Source organism: Sitodiplosis mosellana, unplaced genomic scaffold (genome assembly GCF_009176505.1).
Source record: "Sitodiplosis mosellana isolate CC-2019 unplaced genomic scaffold, AAFC_SMos_1.0 Smas_scaffold_1, whole genome shotgun sequence".
Lineage (NCBI taxonomy): Eukaryota > Metazoa > Arthropoda > Insecta > Diptera > Cecidomyiidae > Sitodiplosis > Sitodiplosis mosellana.
The window spans coordinates 17,668,109-17,687,689 of record NW_022595244.1 but is presented as its reverse complement, the minus strand read 5'-3'; the positions used below and the strand labels follow the sequence as shown (position 1 = coordinate 17,687,689).

The following is a 19,581-nucleotide window of genomic DNA, read 5'->3' as shown; positions in this document are numbered from 1 at the left end:
TTGAATAGAATAGATTTCGATAGGTTTTTTGATGATTTTTCATTTGATATTAAATTGAAACCATTTCTGATCATGTTTTTGTGAAAATTTACCTAGGAGTTTTTGTTTTGGTTTAACCTCAATCACATCCCTTTATGCGTATAAGTTTCTATCAAAACAATTTATTTATTTATTTTTGTGTTCAATTTCAGAACTGTTTGGAGTAACATAATTAGCTTTCAAAAATGAGTGGTGCAACATCAAAATTGAACGCCATCCAGCGTTTGTTCCGTTTCACCGGAATGGAGAAAGGAATGGGAAGCTTATTTGGCTGCGTAATTGTTGGATTTAACATTGGTGCCCTCATTGATCGTTCAGACACCAACAGCATGGTCATCTTCCGCGATAAAAGCGCACTGTATGGTGGTCGCGTGAAAGAAGGCGATAAACCAAGCTGGCCATCACAAGAAGTTTACTGGACATAAATAAAACGAAAATACCGCCGACCTGGCATGGAATTTCTTTCATCTGACAGTAAACACGAGATACTTTGTTGCTTTGAATGGATGCCAGTCAAATCATATAGATAAACTTATGTAAAAAAAAAAAATCTGCAATTAAAAAAAAATATCATAGTTGAAAAAGCCAAAAATGCCGTCAATCTTTTTTATTAGCGCTTTAGCAACGAGTCACACAGTTCGTGACTCACAAATCTCCAAATAGCAAGTTATGGCGAATGTGGAAGTATTAAAATTGTCTCAAAACTAAAGCAAAATGTTTCAGTAAATATTCTAAAAACCCATACATATGAACAAACCGCTATGGTGCGCTTCAATTGATATTTCGGTTAATCCCCGAATATAAATGAATCCGATGTGTTTGTCGATGAGTTTCCCTTGAATAATACATTTCCTGAGTTCATTGTAGAGACTGCGATAGTTTGTTTTATTGACAAATACAAAGGAAAAAGTGACGAATAAATTTTGCAGACAATAGGTAATGAAATACGCATGAATGTACGTAAAGCTAAATTGTAAATGAAACCTCTCTTCGTGTGAAACATGTATTGAACTGAAGTGTCGGTTAAAAAGTTTATTCAGTTGTTTTTGTAGAAGAAAAACAGCAAAAAAAATCTCGACTGATTTGAACCAGACGAAGAAGCGACAATGCTTTAGCGCCATTGCGTTGCGATGGTTAAGTTGAATGAAAGAGAAAGCGTTGACCGAGTTTAATGCGTCACTGTCTAAAGCGATGATAAGATTCATAGTCTGAAAATTTATAAATTGAATGCTAAAAAAAGGCGACAATATTTCAGAAACAATGACTAATAATCGAGAATAAAGAATTCGTTCAAATTTTATGGGTGCTAATTATTGAATTATTCAGTTTGCGGTAAATAAAATCTCATAAATATTCTTGTCCGAACATTCGTCAAATACACGCACACCAATGCGAATGGCGGTAACAATTGATCATGCATTATGTGAAACTATTGTTTGCACAAATTTCAACACAGACACATAGCCAACTCATGTGCAGTGGCATCACATCGACGGCATTTATGAATTTCAGTTTACTTGATAAACATTCAAATACATCAAAGTAAAAAGCAGTATACATGGTGAAACGAAACGAAGCAACACGCACACAATGGCACGGAGCACACTCTGCAATCGAGTAACATTCGAAATCAAACACCGTGCGTGAGTGTTTATATATACGGTGAAACCAGTTTCTCGTTAGTTGTGCTACGTCTTTTGTGGTAATCGGTTCGTTGTGAAAAGTGCTGAGTGAAAATTGATTTTTTAAACTTGACCATTGAATACAAGTGACGAAGATTCTATAATTCAATTAGACAAGGTACTAATGTATTTAATTGAAGATTGTTTTATTACGTCCCAGAATGAATATTGTGTGGAATTTTACAAGAAAACCATATTGGTATGGCAGTGCCATAGGCACTTTTAAGTGTAAAAATCAGACCAATATTTTGGTGAAACGTGACACAATTGAAATATGATTTCAATTTCGTTTTTGTAGTATTTGTAGAAGATCTAATTTTAAATCAAAATAAATGGCATACAGCAATGGGCCTTTCTCCAATGGGGAATACCAATTGTATAGAACGCGGACTGGAACATTCATTTATGAAATTATTCGTCTTAACATTATACACTTTCGAAAACACTTACAATTCCAATGAAATACACGCTCAGTTTTATTGCCAAAAACACATTTTAAAAAAAGTCGAAAATTTCGTGCAATTTTTTCTCTTCTGAACGATCGATACAGTTTTCTTTTTGTCGAATTTCTCTTATATCCGTGTCAAAGTAGTGTTATTGTTCAACTCATCTCTCACTTCTCTTACGTTTTGGCTTTTCCATTCATTTATTGGTTGTTGTTTTTTTTTCCTTTACGACATGCTGCCATGCTCATATATAGTGTAATACAATACACATATCGTAGAAAGCCCGATCCGGTTAAGTGAACAAAATTCGTAGCGCTTACGCTCCCACCTGTATTTTTACGGCTGTTATTCACGTTTTGGGTATTTCCGAAATTATGGCGAGTTTAGTATCTCAAACAGTGAACATATAGAGACGTCAGCTGATCGAACATTTAAACAAGAAAAACGTAGAATCGAGTACAAAATATGAACACTTTGTTTTCTAACTGTGAGTATCATGATTATCGATGACATTGAGATCGATATAAGCATCCAAGCAAGCGAAAAAAAAATTCAAATTCGTGAACAATAGCATTTTAATGGTCGAAATGACGCCACAACCTTAAAACTACACATTTTTTCTATTTTATTTATATTCATTGTTCAGGTTTTGCCGTAGTTATCGATCAATTGCTTTTGTTTGGTTTTGGCGACTTACCGTCCTGTTTCGGACGATGACGATCTACTAGCGTATCTTTGGTTTTTTTTCAGAATCTTGTTTTGTTCCGTTAACGCGAACAAAGAACATAGTTTCTTTGCCATACTGGTCAACATTTTTTCTCTCGATAATAATATCTACTACGAATTTGATGAATTGAATATATAGATTAGTTTTGATACATTTTTTTACCACTTGCGTACAATTTGATTGTATCGCTGTCGAGTGACGAATGAAAAAAAGAAAGCAAAATGCCACCTTTAAAAGAGAATCAATGGCATAGAAAATGCTCCGATGTTTCGGATGTTGCACTGTGATAACGATTGATTCATTTCCCCGGCATTTGCACAGCCGGAAGTAATCGGATATTTTTTTATTGCATAAGATAATGCTTAGCCATTTACAAGCGTGATATAATTTACGGAGTAGCTGAAACCAAACAATTTTCAAATTGTTATCGTAGCTGAACTATCGACAGACATAAATTAGAATTAGAATGTCCTTCAGTGAGCATTCTTAGCAACCAATTCGATTATAAGTTCAAATGGCACCATTGGCTTTATTACTTTAACATTCGACGCAATAACAAGTTCAATCTAAAGTTGATTCGATTCTAAAAATATCCAAAATTTTATAGATTTTCGTCATCACTTCAACATGTTTTTTGAATAAATGTCGATCGAGGGGGAAATCACTTTTTTAACCGATAAATAATACTTCGAGAAAAAGTAATTTTCGTCAAAAATTACTTTTGCAATTACTTTTCTTCTTCGAATCACTTTTTTTTCTCTAACTATTACTTTCGATTGAGAAGTAATTGAAAAAGTGATTTCCCCCTGGTTTTTGGCGATTGCACGAATTTTGAAATGCAACACCTGCACTTATAGAATGATAATCAATGAGAAAAAACCAACTTCAGTTTGGGAACGAAATTCATATGTAGCCAAGCAAGTTTTTTTAAAAATATTTTTCTTTCTCATTATATTTAATGCTACTGAGTGAGACGCTTTTTTTTCGAAGTTTCATCGATGTATTCACGGAATTTAGCATGTTATATTTAGTGTATTGATTGGCACATGAGTAACGAAAACTTAAGATGAGGTAATCATCACCATGAATAATACACGGACATTGCATGTTAATAGAAAATGACATTGTCACAAAATAACTTCTCAACAGCTCTACCACCTCTCTGTCATTATTTTTTATTGTGTTTAATCAAGAGTTCGCTCATGTTAAATGAAATCGACGATGAGTATTTCAATTTCACTTTCTCCGCTGGTGCTCACGAGCATTGCCACACGAACCTCCATCGTTGTATACGTTGATAGTTAATGCGATGAACTACAGCTTAGTCCATGAGTTATACAAGAAATATTACACAAGATTAAAACAAAAACTAGTGAATGACACACAAGCAATTGAATGTGATAAAGTCGGAGAAGTCAGTGGTCTATGAAATTTCCTTGGTATTGTACATGAAATTTTTAAACAAAACTCCATAAATTCATTTATTTCGTTTGATAAAAGCGAACCGAAGCGGAAATCGACCAGAAACAGTAGAGAAAAATGTTTTAGGTGAATTACCATTGATAAACAAAATAGCAGTCGTAAAATGCAAATCGTTCGCTTGACTCATAAATCATTGAAACGTTCAAATCAGAGGGTGATTCATTCAATTTATGTAGCAGTAGAAATATTCGTCAAACAAATGTTTGCGAGTTGAAACGTGCGTATCCAATTCACTGTGGGAGTCTAATTGAACAAAACAATTGCTTTATCGAATAAATTTTCAAGTAGCAAAAGGTCACCTTAACTTTTCGTTTGTGCATAATCATAATCGCAATTCTTTTGTGGTTTCTTGAATTAATCGAAAGTCATTGCATTGCTTCGGAATGCACGCTATCAGAGGTCAAGACCTACTCCGTTTGGGAAAATCCAGAAATTGTTGAAAAATGTAGAGAACAAGATATCAAAACGGAAATACAATTGAACATTGTTTAGCCAACAAATTTGATTCTAAAAGTCACGCATGACAGCTTTTTTAAATCAAAGACATGGTCAGAAGTATGACTAATGGGAGATTCCCACTTGGTAATTTCATAGTTTACAAGATCGGTTCTGGTTTGGTAACTGGTTGGATGTAATAAACACAATATTTATTTTATTTACCAATTCACACGTTTTCACGTACACTTTATTTATAATAATCCATGCATTTGTTTTTTTGCTTTACAGAAAAATGAATAAAACAATTGTTATTGCTGCATTGGCGGCATTTTTGCCTTTGGTTTGGTCGCAATGTCTTACACGGAATGATACAGCCAGGCTTTCGGCTGACAAATTATATTATGGACAGCGGAAATTCTCAGTCAGTCTTCTCGATGCTCTCCAAAAGGCCCGACCAAACGAAAGTTTATTCTTTTCACCGCACAGTACCTATCGCGCATTATTGTTGGCTTATTTCGGAGCCAAAGGTGAAACCGAGAAATCGTTGAAGAAAACCTTACATTTGGATTGGGCGAATAGCAAAGCTGACGTAAGCCATGCATATGAATTGGAGAAACTAGCACGAGCTAATCGTCGCGAACATCAGACCGTTGAATTCAATTCGGTTGACAAACTCTACTTCTCGAAACAAGTTGAATTGAAGTAAGTTTTATTATCATAGCTTTTTTGTTGAGTTTTTTTTCTTAGGAAAATTCTCATTGAAAATTTGTATATATTCATGATCATGATTTTTTTTTCTCACAATTGCAGAGATTGCTTGAAGCAAATGTTCAACGAGAGTATTGAAATATTGAACTTTGCAACTGAGCCAGAAGAAGCCCGTGACCAGATTAATAAGTTTGTTGAAGAGGTAACGAAAGATAACATCAAAGATCTTTTGCCACCTGGCTCAATAAGCCACGATACAAATGTCGTTTTGGCCAATGCCGCTTTCTTCAAAGGAAACTGGGCATCGAAATTCGACAAGGAAGACACGCAGAAGAAAATTTTCTACGAACACAGTCGCATGCCAGTCTATGTCGATATGATGAGACAAAGAGGTCATTTCAATTACGGTATGAAACATTGATAATAAATAATAACGAACTTATATTGATGAATACAAATTCTATGAGAGAAAAAAATGCGGGCATGTTGTTAATATTATCTCTGTTTCGGTTTCAAAATACAGGAGTCATCGAGGAACTTAACACAGTCTTCTTGGAAATGCCTTACAAAGGCGAAGATGGATCCATTTCTATGTACATCTTCTTACCGGTTTTTACAGTCAATGCTATTGATGAGTTCTTGGAGAAAGTTACACCCGAAATGTTGGACGAAGTATTCAGCGGTGGATTGCAACGTGAAGTTGATATTGAATTCCCGAAAATTTCATTCGAGCGTAAATTTGAACTTGTGCCGGTGAGTATGATACACAATTTGAAACATAGAAAACAAATATAGAATTTTGTGGTTCTAACCCAAAAATTTCCTCTTTAAAGATCTTGAAACACATGGGCGTTGGAGATTTATTTGAAAGCGGTGCAAATTTGACTGATTTCTCAGAGAAGCAATCATTGAAATTCGATGATGCAGTGCATCAAGCCAAAATCGAAATCGATGAAGAGGGATCAGTAGCTGCAGCAGCCACAGCCATATTCAGTTTTAGATCAAGCAGACCAACAGAGCCAGCACAATTTATCTGTAATCATCCGTTTATGTTCCTCATTCATGATCAGAAATCCAAAGAAATTCTCTTCGCTGGCGTTTACCGAGGACCCAACGAATAAATGGCTGCAAACAGTGTGCCGAACATCTTTTTAATTTCTTTTCTTAATGTGTTGTAGATTTACAAGTAACAGTGCTTTACCCAATTTATTTTTTAGAACGATTGTTAATATATATGCATGTGAACTGTACACATCCGAACGTATTTATTTGTAATAAATTTCAACAAGAAAACTGATTTGATTGTTTGCAAAATGAGTATTATATGAAGTAGTTGTGTATAGTAATTTTAAAGTTTAGCTAATGAGATTTGAGTGGCAATGCCGCACGTATTGTTTCCGATTGCAATTTTCACAAAGCCATTGTCAGCGAATTGATCACCCCACGTATTTTGCAGTATGTAGTACGGAGTGGGTCCTGAGCGATCAAAACCGACAATCAGAACTGCATGATTTACATCCTCTGCACTGGAATCACATTCATGCTGGATAATTCCACTCAAAAAGTGCTGCCATGGTGAAGCATTCACAGCTGCTACGACTAAAATATTTTGTCTATTAAAATCAATCGTTTAACTAGAGCCGATATTGTGATGAAATTACCTGGCCCATAATTGGCAACGATTTCCAGAATTACATTTTCATTCCCGATGAAACTAAAAAGTGTTAAAATGCAACAAACAAAGAGAATTTACTTCGACCGCTATTCTGTAGTTTGTCTTAGCCACTCACCTGCTGCATGTGTAGTCAGTGACTCGATACCCCTCCATAGTTGGATCGTTAAGTAGAATATGACACGTTTGATTCATTCCATCTTTTGATCTGGGATACTCGCGATCGGTGAGAATTTTAATTCTATCCTCGACCAACCACTCGAGCAAAAGGCACGAATCGCCGCCGTCACAGCCGCGGTTTTCATTTTCGGCACAGTCAATCATCTGTTGGACACTCAATGTTTTTGTCAGATTTTTATGAATTTTCAAATGGGCTTCAATCATTTCGATTACACTAAAAGCATAACATGCGCCACACTTTCCTTGGAGTCTCACTGGCCGCAGAACATTTTCTTTTCGCCTAATTAAAATTGTTATTAATGAAATTGTCCAAAAAATACACTCAACACAGTGGTGTACATACCAATCAACTTTCATGGGTATGAAATTAACATTCTGTTCCAGTAGATTTTGCTTATAAAACGATGGATACCGATCAAATTCATTGTTATCTGTGAACTCGTATTTAACCTCATTTACTTTGATGGTTGAGTTGACGTTCTTCAATGGCGTTTGCTGAATGCTTTTCAGTCGAGCTCCAATAATGTGAGACATATTCCTATTCAAGTGTATCGCCTCAAATTCTTCAGGTGTTAGGTCGGAATATCGTGTGACTCCGAAATGTGCCGTCGCATTTTCTGCAGTATTTAATCGAATAATATTCTCGAGCGTTGTCTATTTGGAATTTCAAAAAAAAAAAACGATTTTTTCCAATATCTTCAAGTGTGCAGATGCAAATAGCCTACCTTAAAAATGCCTAATCGTTTTTGGAATTCCTCTGGATTTATATAGGTTTTGTTGTATTTCGCAGTAAAGTTCTTGAATAATTCTTCAGCCAAATGTTGCGGAATTCGTATACGAAGCACACCAATGTGCAGAGGTATTGCTAAAAACAACAATAAGATCAACAACACAAATATCCAAAGCCCTTTTGAACACTTCATTTTTTTAACTTGTAAATTTATTTATAATAATGAATATGTGATATTTCAATTGTTCATTGTAGCGTTAACGTCGTAATCGACCGATTTGAGCTAATAAACTGCGACGAAAAACAAGATGTCAAAAACATTTAATCTATGTCTGTGCGATGATGTTTTCGCAACCGAATAATCAGTACGTAAATGGGACCGGGTGCTCTTATCATCGAGAACATGTGATACTTTATTTGATGCAACATGTGAATGCCAGAGTGCGGAAGTGAGAAAGAGATGGAAACACGAAACGTTTTACACAACCTTTGACATCATTTTTTCTTCAATTTGCGAATCATTGATCTTTTATTGTTTTGCTCGAATTGATACTATTTTTCTGGAATGACTGTTTATTGTTGGTTTCCTGATTTCTCTTTCGAATATAAATAAATGAAGAAGATGATTGCACCGGATTTGTCACCATAGTGAATATCATTTATTGGTTCAATTCCATAAAATCTCACCGATATATTATTTGAAATGATTCATTTGAAATGAGAACAACACCGAAAAGCGACATCTGGCGAACAATACGAAAACTCTCTTGACAAGCGCCAATAACAAAACGTTCATTGACAGAGAAGCAAGTGAATGTGCTCCAAAAACAAACAAATCCAAACTTTGAAATAAATTCAATTCAAAATGAAACTGGTAATGAAAAACAATTGCCAAATCTTATTCTGATTTCTCTATACCAACATCAACATCTCATTTATTCTTTACGTGATTTTCATTTCAGTATTGCTTAAGCGGTGACCCGGCAAAACCATGTTATTTGATCAGTTTCAAGGAGCTGGTAATAATGTTGGATTGTGGCCTATCCAGCCAAACAGTTTTGAACTTTTTACCCATGCCATTGGTGCAGAGTTCACGATTTCAATCACTGCCGAATTGGATTTGTCCACGTGAGCATGACGCTCAAGTTGATGGTGAATTGAAAGAGTGTTGCAGTCGCTTGTTCATCGATAGTACACCGGAATTTTGCACGCCATTGGATAAAATTGTGGATTTCTCTGAAGTTGACATCATATTGATCTCAAACTATATGAACATGCTGGCATTGCCGTACATTACAGAAGGTACTGGATTTTCTGGAACTGTTTATGCCACGGAACCCACTCTGCAAATTGGTCGCTTCTTTTTGGAAGAGCTGGTTGAGTACATTGAAACGACTCCAAAAGCAAACGTTGCCACGGGATGGAAAGAAATTCTGAATCTACTACCGGCACCATTGAACGAGGTGTTTAAGCCGAAAAGTTGGAAACACCTATTCAGTATTGAAGACGTTCAAAACAGTTTGGCTCGAGTGAAAATTGCCGGCTATGATGAAAAGTTGGACATATTTGGTGCATTGACGGTTTCACCCGTTAGTTCGGGCTTTTGTTTGGGTTCGAGCAATTGGGTGATTAGCTCAGGCCATGAAAAAGTTTCTTATATTAGTGGATCATCGACACTCACCACACATCCAAGACCCATCAATCAAACAGCGCTGAAAAATTCAGACGTTGTTATAATAACTGGTCTAACGCAAGCGCCTCATGTAAATCCTGATAGTATGCTAGGTAAATGGGCTGATTTTCATTTTCTTTCAGTTATTGCAAATGTGTTTCAAATTAATCAATTTTGATTTGGTTTTTTTTGTGTAGGTGAACTGTGTATGAATGTCGGCGTTACATTGCGAAACGGTGGCAGCGTATTGATCCCATGTTATCCATCTGGCGTTGTGTACGACTTATTCGAATGCCTATCATCAAGTCTGGATAGCCATGGTCTATCGCAGGTTCCGATGTTTTTCATCTCCCCCGTTGCGGACAGTTCGTTGGCATACTCAAACATTTTGGCTGAATGGTTGAGCTCAGTGAAACAAAACAAGGTACATACCTTATGTCGATCAACAACAACAATTATTGTTTGCTCAAATAAAATCAACAACATTTATCTCCTCTCCAGGTTTACATACCCGATGAGCCATTTCCACATGCAAGTTTAGTGAAAAATTCACGTCTCAAGCATTTTAAGCACATTTACTCACCCGGTTTCAGTACTGAATTCAGACAGCCATGCGTTGTGTTTTGTGGCCATCCAAGTTTGCGCTTCGGCGATGTTGTTCATTTTATTGAGCTATGGGGCTCGAATCCACAGCATACGATAATATTTACTGAGCCAGACTATCCATATCTACAAGCATTAGCACCATACCAACCGTTGGCAATGAAGGCAATCTATTGCCCAATTGAAACATCGTTGAACTTCCAACAAGCCAATAAGTTGTTAAAAGAACTCAAACCCGGTGTTGTTGTTATTCCCGAGAGCTATACACAACCGCCCGCCATTGCACCACATAAAACTGAGTTGGTCATTGAAAAACAGGTATGCATAACATTGACATTGCATAATACATTTGCCTTGAGTTTAAGTCAATTTCGTTTTTATCTGTAGGACAAACAAGTGATAACATTCAAACGCGGTGAAGTCATCAAACTGCCACTCAAACGAACATTTGATCGTGTATTTTTGACTCCGGAAATAGCAAAGCAAATTATTCCGCGCGAAGTTTTGCCTGGCACAAATTTGTCATCTCTTACCGGATGCCTTCAAGTCAAAGATAATTTACATGATATCAAGGTACGAAGTGATTCTAGTCAAAAAGAATCGCAAAGTTGACGGAATTCATTAATATATATACAAATAATAATTTACATTGAATTGTAGGCGTTCGATGAGCCATTGAATGAGCAGCCAGGTCATAAGCGACAATGTGCACCGACACAGGAGGAGATTTTCCGAAAAACCAAATACGAATGGGGACAAGTTGATGTCGATCTGTTCATTAAGAAACTAATGCAAGAGGGTATCAATGATGTTAAAATTGAACAATGCGGTGGTGGCACTACGAAAATCCGAATTCTCAGCGATGACACCCTGATTACAATCTCCGACAATTCGACACACATTTACAGCAGCGGAAAAGATAAATTACGGCAGAAACTACGAGATTTGCTCATGAAATGTGTACCTAGTTTTTAAGTTCGATTTTGTATCATTTTTTTTAGCGTTTTAACTTTGAATTGAAAAATTTACTCAAATAAAATGACGTATTTCATTCAATGTCTTTCGATGATTCATTTTTCAATTTGGAATTAAGAACACTTGCGTAAAAGAAACTTTAATAACGTTAAAATTCTATGCTGATTATCGACGTAATTTCCAAATAATAGATGAAAAAAAATTGGTTTATTGGTCGGTATTTGACAATCGATTCCCATTCTTCATGCTTTGTCATGACGTGTATGTTCGCTGAAAACATGATCCGTGCAATGCAATAAAATAATTGCTCGGTGTTTGTCAAATGCGATTAAATTTCGGGTATACAATAGCAAATTATGAAACTGAATATTTGTTGTTCTACACAAAAAGCAATAACTGTGTGATAAAATTTGGTCTTTTTTTGTTGGTAAGAACCAAATTATCGATCAATGAAACGTATAAAAGTGGAAAGATCGCAAGATTATCCACCAGTCGCATTTTTCGTAGTGGAAGTATTACGTTGGCACTTCATACACGCAGTTCAAGATGAGTGGTCTTACTGATTGTGGATATTTTGTTCTAATTTTGATAGTGACTTGTGGATTAACCGTGGCACAAGTGCCAAATCCATGTGTTAAGTTTGATTTTGATCGTCCAGCTAATGAGTTTTTACCTCATTTCATCGTGAAAGTTTATAATGCTGCGACCAATCCGAAACCATTTCGGCCGAATTATCACAACTTCTTGACAAACATATCACCGGGCTATTTCCTTGCCCCGGTCAGTACGCCGTTGACATTCAATCAGTCTTCAACAATTGAGACTCTTTTGTACTTTCAACCAGTTGGTACTGCATGGCTGGATATTAGCATACGCGATATAAAAACTAACATGGTCACACAAATGATACACCTGAGCACATTCACAAATTGGCAGCTTTTCCAGAAGGTTGTCGGAAAACCTATACCAGAGGGTCGGGTAAATGGATTTGGAAATTTCACAAATTTTCATATGGTTTTTACGCTAAAATTTTTTTGAATTTTCAGCTTGAATTGGCCGTTAGTATGACACCACAAAGTATTTTTGCCATTCAATTTCTGAACGTTGTGAATCCAGTCATTAATAAGCCGGAGTGTAAAAGTACACCAATACCGCCGCTTCCTTCCCCATCACCGTCAATAACTCCAAGACCACCAGCGCCAACACAAGCACCAGGACCAGGATCAGGATCAATAGTTAATCCCAACGAAATCTGGTGGTGGGTAATTGGTGGCATTTGCTTAGCAATTCTGGTTGTCATCATCACTTTGGCTTTAGTTTACTGCATAGTTGATTCATGCTGTAGTCGTTCAAGCAAATAAAGCAAGATGCTGATTTATTCAATGGAAATACATTAACGATTTAACAATTCAATCTAGTATTCAAAAACTGCTCAATAAAACATTAACTGATTTTACTGCAATCAAATAAACGATTTATTTTAAATATTCACATGAATCCATACAATCAGAACTCTAACTTGTTTTTATCAGAGAAATTAAACGTTTTTTGTTCAGTAAAGTTTGCAATATCCATCGGTGATTGAATTTTCGCTCTGCAATTGATGAATTAGTTTGCTCCAACAAACTAAGACGAAACTTCTTGGTTTACAAATGAGACAAGAGAGACAATATAATGTAAGAAAAAACATTCCTTGGCAACTGTAAATTCCTAGGGGTTTCACGCAACTTAAAATTCATCTAAAATTTCAATATTTCTCTCTTTTCTCTCACATTCTCTGGGATTCACCAAAATCCGTATTATTTCGAAATATTTCAACATTCACCTTGAAAATTATGTTCTGGAAGTGGGTTTTGGTGGATCCTCAGGATCGTTCAAAACTGCTCCCGGTTCTGGAAGTGGGTTTTGGTGGATCTTCAGGATGGATCAGATTGGGTTTGACAATGCCCTGGTCCATCCTGAGGATCCACTTCCAGAACCAGGAGCGGTTTTGAACGATCCTGAGGATCCACCAAAACCCACTTCCAGAATTTTTAGATTCAAAAAATTCTAAAAAATTCGAGTTTATGAATAAAAAGAAGCAATATCTATAGTTCACACATAAAATGGTTTTATTTCCAGCTATCTAGTAAAATCTTCGGCCTTCGAGTTTGCGTGAAACCCCTAAGTAAATTCAGTAACCTCACCTGCAAAAAAACAAACACTGAAAATGTGAACAATACCTGTATGCTGCGTATCGTTACAACATTTCAGTTACATATAATAAACAACAAGAAAATAATGGGCCGATTCGATTAGATATAATCTGAAAAGTCATCTCGCAGCGGATGAAAGACATTTAACGCTGCTACGATCGAAACATCAACTTGAAAGCCATAGAACAGCCAAACAAAAGTACATTGTGTGTATGTGTACGCGCGTGTAACTTAAATTTTGCGACGAATCATTGTTTTAACATAAATACGAACATCTGTAACGCAAACGTCTTAGTTGTTAACGGGCCGCCGTGTTGCATCTTTTTCTTATCGCTAGCTAACTGCATGCGGTTTTGACATTTATTTAAAACGACATAGTTTTGTATCGTAAAATTTCTGGACTGGAAATATTGAATAAAAGGTATTATTGGGTCTGGGAATTAGTTTTGTCGATTTTTTTAAATTTTCAAACATTTATTTGAATACCAAAATGAAATTACATTTCAATCAAAATATTGTCCATCGGAAGCGATGACCTTCTGCCACAATGTGGGCAGTTGACGGATGCCTGCCTTAAAAAATTCCTCATCTTTTGAGGCTATAAATGCATCGAGCCAATTTTGGATTTCTTCAACTGAAGAGAACCGCTCTCCGTCCATATGGTTTTGCATCGATCGAAACAAATGGTAGTCGGAAGGAGCCAGGTCTGGGCTATACGGGGCGTGAGCCAAAACTTCCCATCCGCTATTTTCCAAGTAGTTTTTGACCGATTTCTCAATGTGTAGCCGATCATTGTCATGTAGGAAAATCAATGTCTCTTTTCTGGTCTCCCATTTCGTGCGTTTTTCTTTGATTGCTTGTTTCAAACGTATCAATTGTTGTCGGTAGAAAGGCCCATCGATGGTTTGACCACTTCTCAGCAGCTCATAATACACCACTCCCTCCTCATCCCACCAAATAGACAGCATTACCTTGTCGCCGTGAATTTCTTGTTTTGGCTGTGATGTTGCTGGTTGGCCGGGCTTAACATACGATGCTTTGCGCTTGGGGTTATCGTAATGAATCCATTTTTCGTCACCAGTGACAATTCGATACAGAAAACCTCTTTTTTTGTGCCTTGCGAGCAGCATTTCGCAAGTCACTAAACGCCTTTCAGCTTGCGCTGGCGTCAATTCATGTGGTACCCAATTTGACAACTTGCGAATGAAACCAAGGGCCCTTAAACGATATCCAACAGTGCTTCGGTCAACATTCAATGCTCTGGCAAGCTCATCTTGAGTTTGACTCGAATCTTCATCGAGCAATGCCTCCAATTCCGCATCTTCAAACTTTTTTGGCTGGCCGGGACGTTCCTTGTCTTCCGTGCTAAAATCACCACTTTTGAACCGTGAAAACCACCGTTCACATGTACGTTCCGATGGAGCATGCTCACCATAGGCTTCCACCAACATTCGATGCGCTTCAGCCGCAGTTTTCTTCAAATGAAAGCAAAAAATTAATGCTTGCGGGAAATGTTGCTTTTTCGGTACAAAATTTGACATATTTAAGGCGCAAAAAAAATGTTCATCCAAACTTCGATGAAATGATAGATGATGATTTTTGTAGTTTGACACTAGACCACTCATGTGAAAAAGAAAAAAGTATTGCCCGATACAACCATGCAAAGTTACGCCATCTTTTGAAAAATCGACACGATTAATTCCCAGACCCAATATTAAAATCGACAAATCAAAAGAAAAAAGATTCCAACAAAAATCTAAAAAAAAATTCATAAATTTTCCCAAAAAGAAATTGACACCAGTTTAGCGCTGGTTTGCTGCTCTCACACCACACTACACACAGTATGCTGTAGTGTGAGAGCGGCAAAGCGGCAGCATGTTGTGTGTAATGTCGTGTCAGAGCAGCAAACCAGCACTAAACTGGTGTCAATTTCTTTTTGGGTTGTCGTGTGTTTGATTACAGCGGAACTATGAACGACGAAGAAAACACAATTCACCAAGCAAATGTAATCGATTTGGATAACATCGCTTAAACTGAAATCTGCAAAAATTTGCCAATAGATAATATAAAATCATTGCGCACCACATGCAAAGAAATCAACAGTAAAATCGATGATGAAACAGTCAAAATGGCATGCCCAAACTTACGATTGAACTTCTTTCGACTTCGTTTGGATAATGCAGAATTTTACGATAATCTGTTGGCTAAAATGCCGGATTGTTTTGATGTAATTAAAGCACTTCACATCGGAACGAATGAATTTGACATCCCAATGATCAAAAAATTAAGTGTAACATTTCCCTGGTAGTTCTGGTAGCAGATATAACAGTTCATTATGTTTCGCAACAGTCGTTGGGTATGTAAAGTGGATGGTTGCCGCGGAAAATTCGTGGACAAACGTGGGGCCCATGAGCACTACGATAACGTACATCTTAAAATCGGCGCCCACTGCTCCGTGTGCAAACAGCACTACAACGACAAAGGTGCAGTTCATAAGCACATAAATTCGGTGCATGGCAAGAAGAAGGCCAAGGCAGTGAAAGGCCATCCCAAAGAAGAAATCCCGGACGTTGCTATTCCAGCAGCCGCCAAACGTCCGGGCATGATGCAGCAGATGCTCATCGATCGCGCAAATGCTGGTCTCGCGCAACCGCGGCAATGTAAGTATATATTGATTTTTTTATCATCACTTCTCTTAATCTCATCACCAGCATTAAACTGACTAGACGACATCTCGGACACAACATCGATTGTTTTGAAGAACTATTTGAATGGCTTTCGATGACCGATTTACTTGCCCTTCGTCAAACATGTAAACGTTTTAAAAAGATCATTGACTATCATATTAAAACTGAATACTCCGCCATGATAATTGGATACGCTCGTGATAAAAATCAGATGGATGCTCGCCTTTTAAAATTTAACGAACCCAAATATAAACATTTGGTTAAACATATTACAATTCAGATATTCAGTTTTACATATCATTTCCCGCGCGTAAGTCAATGGGTTTGTCACTATTCCAGAAGTTTATCCCAAATAAAACGTTTGAGATGTGAAATTCCTGTCAACTATAGTAGTTGTTTTTAAGACTATCATAGAAAGATGTCCCGATTTGGAATTCCTGAGCATAGAAGCATGTAATCATGAATGGATACGAGATAAATATCCAAAATTGAAATATCTTCAACTGAAAAGTCTTTATATTTATCCATCTGGTCTAACAACGGAAGAAGAGTTAGAGTTGAGAGAATTTTTCGAAAAAAATAAAATAATTCAAATGTTTTCGATGGGATCTAGAGACGTTTTGCGATTAAAAAACTGCTTCTTAGGCTCAAATATAAAATTTAAAATGCTGCATATTATAGTCGCCGAAAATCCTATATGCTTGGTTCCTCTAAGCGATCTAGTCAATAAGCTCTATGAACAAGGTTTTTATGAACGATTGGAAATTCGGGTTTATGATACAGAAAGTATTGATCAAATTAAATCGCTACCAGAAATGAAACAATTATATATATATTGATAACTTCTTGCAAGGCGCAAGTTTAACACCTATATCAGGGTTGCAAGAACTAAATATTTTCCATAATGAAACAAATGAGGATTTTGCAAAATTAGCAAAAAACCTCATGAATATCGAACGAGTTTACTTACAAAGGGCGAATACAGATCAAGTTTTACAATTTATACGTTATGCTTCAAATGTGAAAATAATCAAAGTTGATTACCTGGAAACCGATGGAGAGAAAATCATCGATTTGTCGGCATTTAATCGAGAAAGAAAAATGTCGACCAATCCGCAACCAATTACACTTTATCTAAAAGGAGAACATGTTCTTACGACAAAATGGGCAACAAATGATACGAAAAAAGGCCTGGTTAGTTTAAAACGATCCTCAGCCATAAGGTCATTAACGAATGAAGATTATAGTTTTTAAAGAAAAACAATGTGAAAGAACAACAACAGTGTTTGGGGATGATAATTTCTAGTACAATATCAACTGATTTATTACAGTAATGTGTGTATTTGTGCATTGCAGCAAATAACTTTTCTTCTACGGAAGACTCAACATGTTTAGAATAATTGATTTTAATGTTTGTTTTTTTTAGTACATAAGATATGATAATACTAGAAAATAGTAATAATAACCACTAAATCAGGTATTTTTTTTATGCTGTTTTGGCATAAGAATTTTGGCCAGAGAAAATTATAGATTTTTCAATTGATCATTTATCAAAACTTTCACAAAAACTGTAATATTGATTGAACATTGAACGAAGCAACCTTGATTTTTGAATGTAAATAAGAAGTTTTTTTTGGAAGAAATTTCTTTTTATTTCATTCTTTGAAATGTGTCCACCTCCTTTGACTCATTAGTTCCATTATTTTATTCCGACATCAATATTCAAACGAAAATTTCAAAAGCGTCTTCAAAAGAATAATTTCCGATTTACGCATTTTTCTTAACAAAACAAATGCGCGTGGTTTGATAGGTTTTATTGGTCAATATTTCAACCAAAAAATGTAATGTTCTGACGATTTCAATGGCAAGCTAAACAAAGTTGCAACGTCATGGAATCATAAAATAATTCAATGCAATTTGTCAATAGCAATAAAATTCAAAGGAGTGCGTCACATTGAACCAATTACTCGTCGTTTTATTATGAAGTTTAGTTTTTCAGGTCTTTTTAGATTGCCGATCGGGGTAACATATAAAAGTAGACGGTTCCTAAGACTATTCTAGTCGCTACTTTGGTTTTGACGAAGTCAGTTGTGAAAATCATCCACGATCCAAGATGAATCACCAGTATAAATACATTGTCACGGTTTTAGTGGTATTTTGTGAGTTTGCAGTTGGTCAAAACAATGGTCAAAATGCGGCCCAAAAGTACTGTTTCAAATTTGAAATCACACAACCAACGTTTGGAACCAATTTTCGTGGATGTAATAACCCAAAATACGACAATTTTATCGTCAAGGATTTCAATCAAAATTTCAAACCATTTCGAACGATGAACAAGCAGTATCTCTCGAACAGCCACGTAAATTCGTGTGCTGCACTTAATCAAAACTTTACATTCGATCAATTCACATACATCGAGGCTAGCATTTTCCTTAAGTCGCTTAGAACTGAATCCATCGAAATTGTCGTAGAGGACATTGAAAAAAAAATCAACTATCCATTGAACTATCACGGCAATTTTGGGTGGGACATTTTCAATGGAAGAATTCAGAAGAATATTACAAATGCTCAGGTATTTCATAAGTTTGGTATTTTTAGACAACGATTCCTATTCATTTTTTCTACTACCTTCATTTTCAATTTGCAGATCAAAATTATGGCGAATAACATAACTCCCGAAAGTGGCCTGGCCATTGAATATTTCTACGTTTTAAATAAGGCAAATAAAGCACCGGAGTGTCAAAATATCCACCCGGCTTTGTCTAATTTGTGGTGGATTATTATCTGTGTTATGTTGGGAATTTTACTGCTGGTCATTCTTGCAATTGGCATCTACTGCATAGTCAACAAACGCAGGAGCATTTCAAATAGCTCGACAGACAAGTGAGCACTACGTTTCTGCCAACTGAAAATTGAAATATTTACAAATTGAAATGTACGATACTGCTTTATCGAAGAAAAAATGTAGATAAATTAAAAGACCATATCCAAAGCACAATTTCTGCTTTTTTCATTGCTATTTTAACGAATTTTCAATACTTAAATCTGTTGATTTGTTTGCACCTTAACATCGCACTAGAACCATGCAAAGAATCGTTTATTACGCTGAATCTTGCAAGAAAAACATTATTTCAGTTCCCCAGACGGTTATACAAAAAAAACCGAAGATAAAACATAATAACAGTTATCTTCAGACAGAAATGATTCAAGTGGCGCAGGTAACAAATAATGGTTAATCCATTGAGTAACGGATAGAACTGGACGAGGTAAATATGAACATTCAACAACATGTTAAATGCTACGCTTAGTAAGTGAGAGTGTAGTAGACGCATATTGTCTCTTCAT

General features: G+C 36.2%; 6 protein-coding genes across 8 annotated transcripts in view; 5 read left to right on the top strand and 1 right to left on the bottom strand.

The window, feature by feature from the left end:
- Positions 1 to 631, top strand: part of LOC129580571 (uncharacterized) — a 50,949-nt gene extending 50,318 nt beyond the window's left edge. For both annotated transcript variants that reach the window (XM_055471142.1, XM_055471130.1), the window contains exon 2: positions 192 to 631. In XM_055471142.1, the coding sequence (XP_055327117.1) occupies positions 225 to 464 (240 nt within the window). In that variant the 5' untranslated portion in view covers positions 192 to 224 and the 3' untranslated portion in view covers positions 465 to 631. The remainder of the gene's footprint in view (positions 1 to 191) is intronic.
- A 964-nt stretch (positions 632 to 1,595) lies between these two features.
- Positions 1,596 to 6,819, top strand: LOC129580551 (serine protease inhibitor 88Ea-like). 2 transcript variants are annotated; one of them, XM_055471089.1, is made up of 6 exons: positions 1,720 to 1,839; positions 2,422 to 2,654; positions 5,103 to 5,516; positions 5,625 to 5,929; positions 6,046 to 6,275; positions 6,356 to 6,819. In XM_055471089.1, exons 3-6 carry the CDS (start codon positions 5,107 to 5,109, stop codon positions 6,641 to 6,643), a joined length of 1,233 nt encoding a protein of 410 aa, XP_055327064.1. In that variant the 5' UTR covers positions 1,720 to 1,839; positions 2,422 to 2,654; positions 5,103 to 5,106; the 3' UTR covers positions 6,644 to 6,819. The 2 variants fall into 2 exon arrangements, with proteins under 2 accessions (XP_055327054.1, XP_055327064.1); XM_055471079.1 differs by lacking the exon at positions 2,422 to 2,654 and having other exon boundaries at positions 1,596 to 1,839.
- LOC129580560 (cathepsin O-like) lies at positions 6,754 to 8,373 on the bottom strand. The gene is made up of 5 exons (XM_055471103.1): positions 8,100 to 8,373; positions 7,718 to 8,028; positions 7,313 to 7,654; positions 7,184 to 7,236; positions 6,754 to 7,121 (listed from the first exon to the last, which is right to left on the bottom strand). Exons 1-5 carry the CDS (start codon positions 8,295 to 8,297, stop codon positions 6,871 to 6,873), a joined length of 1,155 nt encoding a protein of 384 aa, XP_055327078.1. The 5' UTR covers positions 8,298 to 8,373; the 3' UTR covers positions 6,754 to 6,870.
- LOC129580549 (integrator complex subunit 9) lies at positions 8,360 to 11,435 on the top strand. Its single transcript, XM_055471066.1, has 6 exons — positions 8,360 to 8,978; positions 9,067 to 9,889; positions 9,974 to 10,200; positions 10,278 to 10,697; positions 10,767 to 10,952; positions 11,040 to 11,435. Exons 1-6 carry the CDS (start codon positions 8,970 to 8,972, stop codon positions 11,352 to 11,354), a joined length of 1,980 nt encoding a protein of 659 aa, XP_055327041.1. The 5' UTR covers positions 8,360 to 8,969; the 3' UTR covers positions 11,355 to 11,435.
- A 132-nt stretch (positions 11,436 to 11,567) lies between these two features.
- On the top strand, positions 11,568 to 12,807 carry LOC129580565 (uncharacterized). The gene is made up of 2 exons (XM_055471115.1): positions 11,568 to 12,332; positions 12,401 to 12,807. The coding sequence occupies exons 1-2, from the start codon at positions 11,901 to 11,903 to the stop codon at positions 12,713 to 12,715; spliced, it is 747 nt and encodes a 248-aa protein (XP_055327090.1). The 5' UTR covers positions 11,568 to 11,900; the 3' UTR covers positions 12,716 to 12,807.
- Positions 12,808 to 18,286: 5,479 nt separating this feature from the next.
- On the top strand, positions 18,287 to 19,227 carry LOC129580403 (uncharacterized). The gene is made up of 2 exons (XM_055470782.1): positions 18,287 to 18,808; positions 18,884 to 19,227. Exons 1-2 carry the CDS (start codon positions 18,350 to 18,352, stop codon positions 19,121 to 19,123), a joined length of 699 nt encoding a protein of 232 aa, XP_055326757.1. The 5' UTR covers positions 18,287 to 18,349; the 3' UTR covers positions 19,124 to 19,227.
- The last annotated feature ends 354 nt before the right edge of the window (positions 19,228 to 19,581 follow it).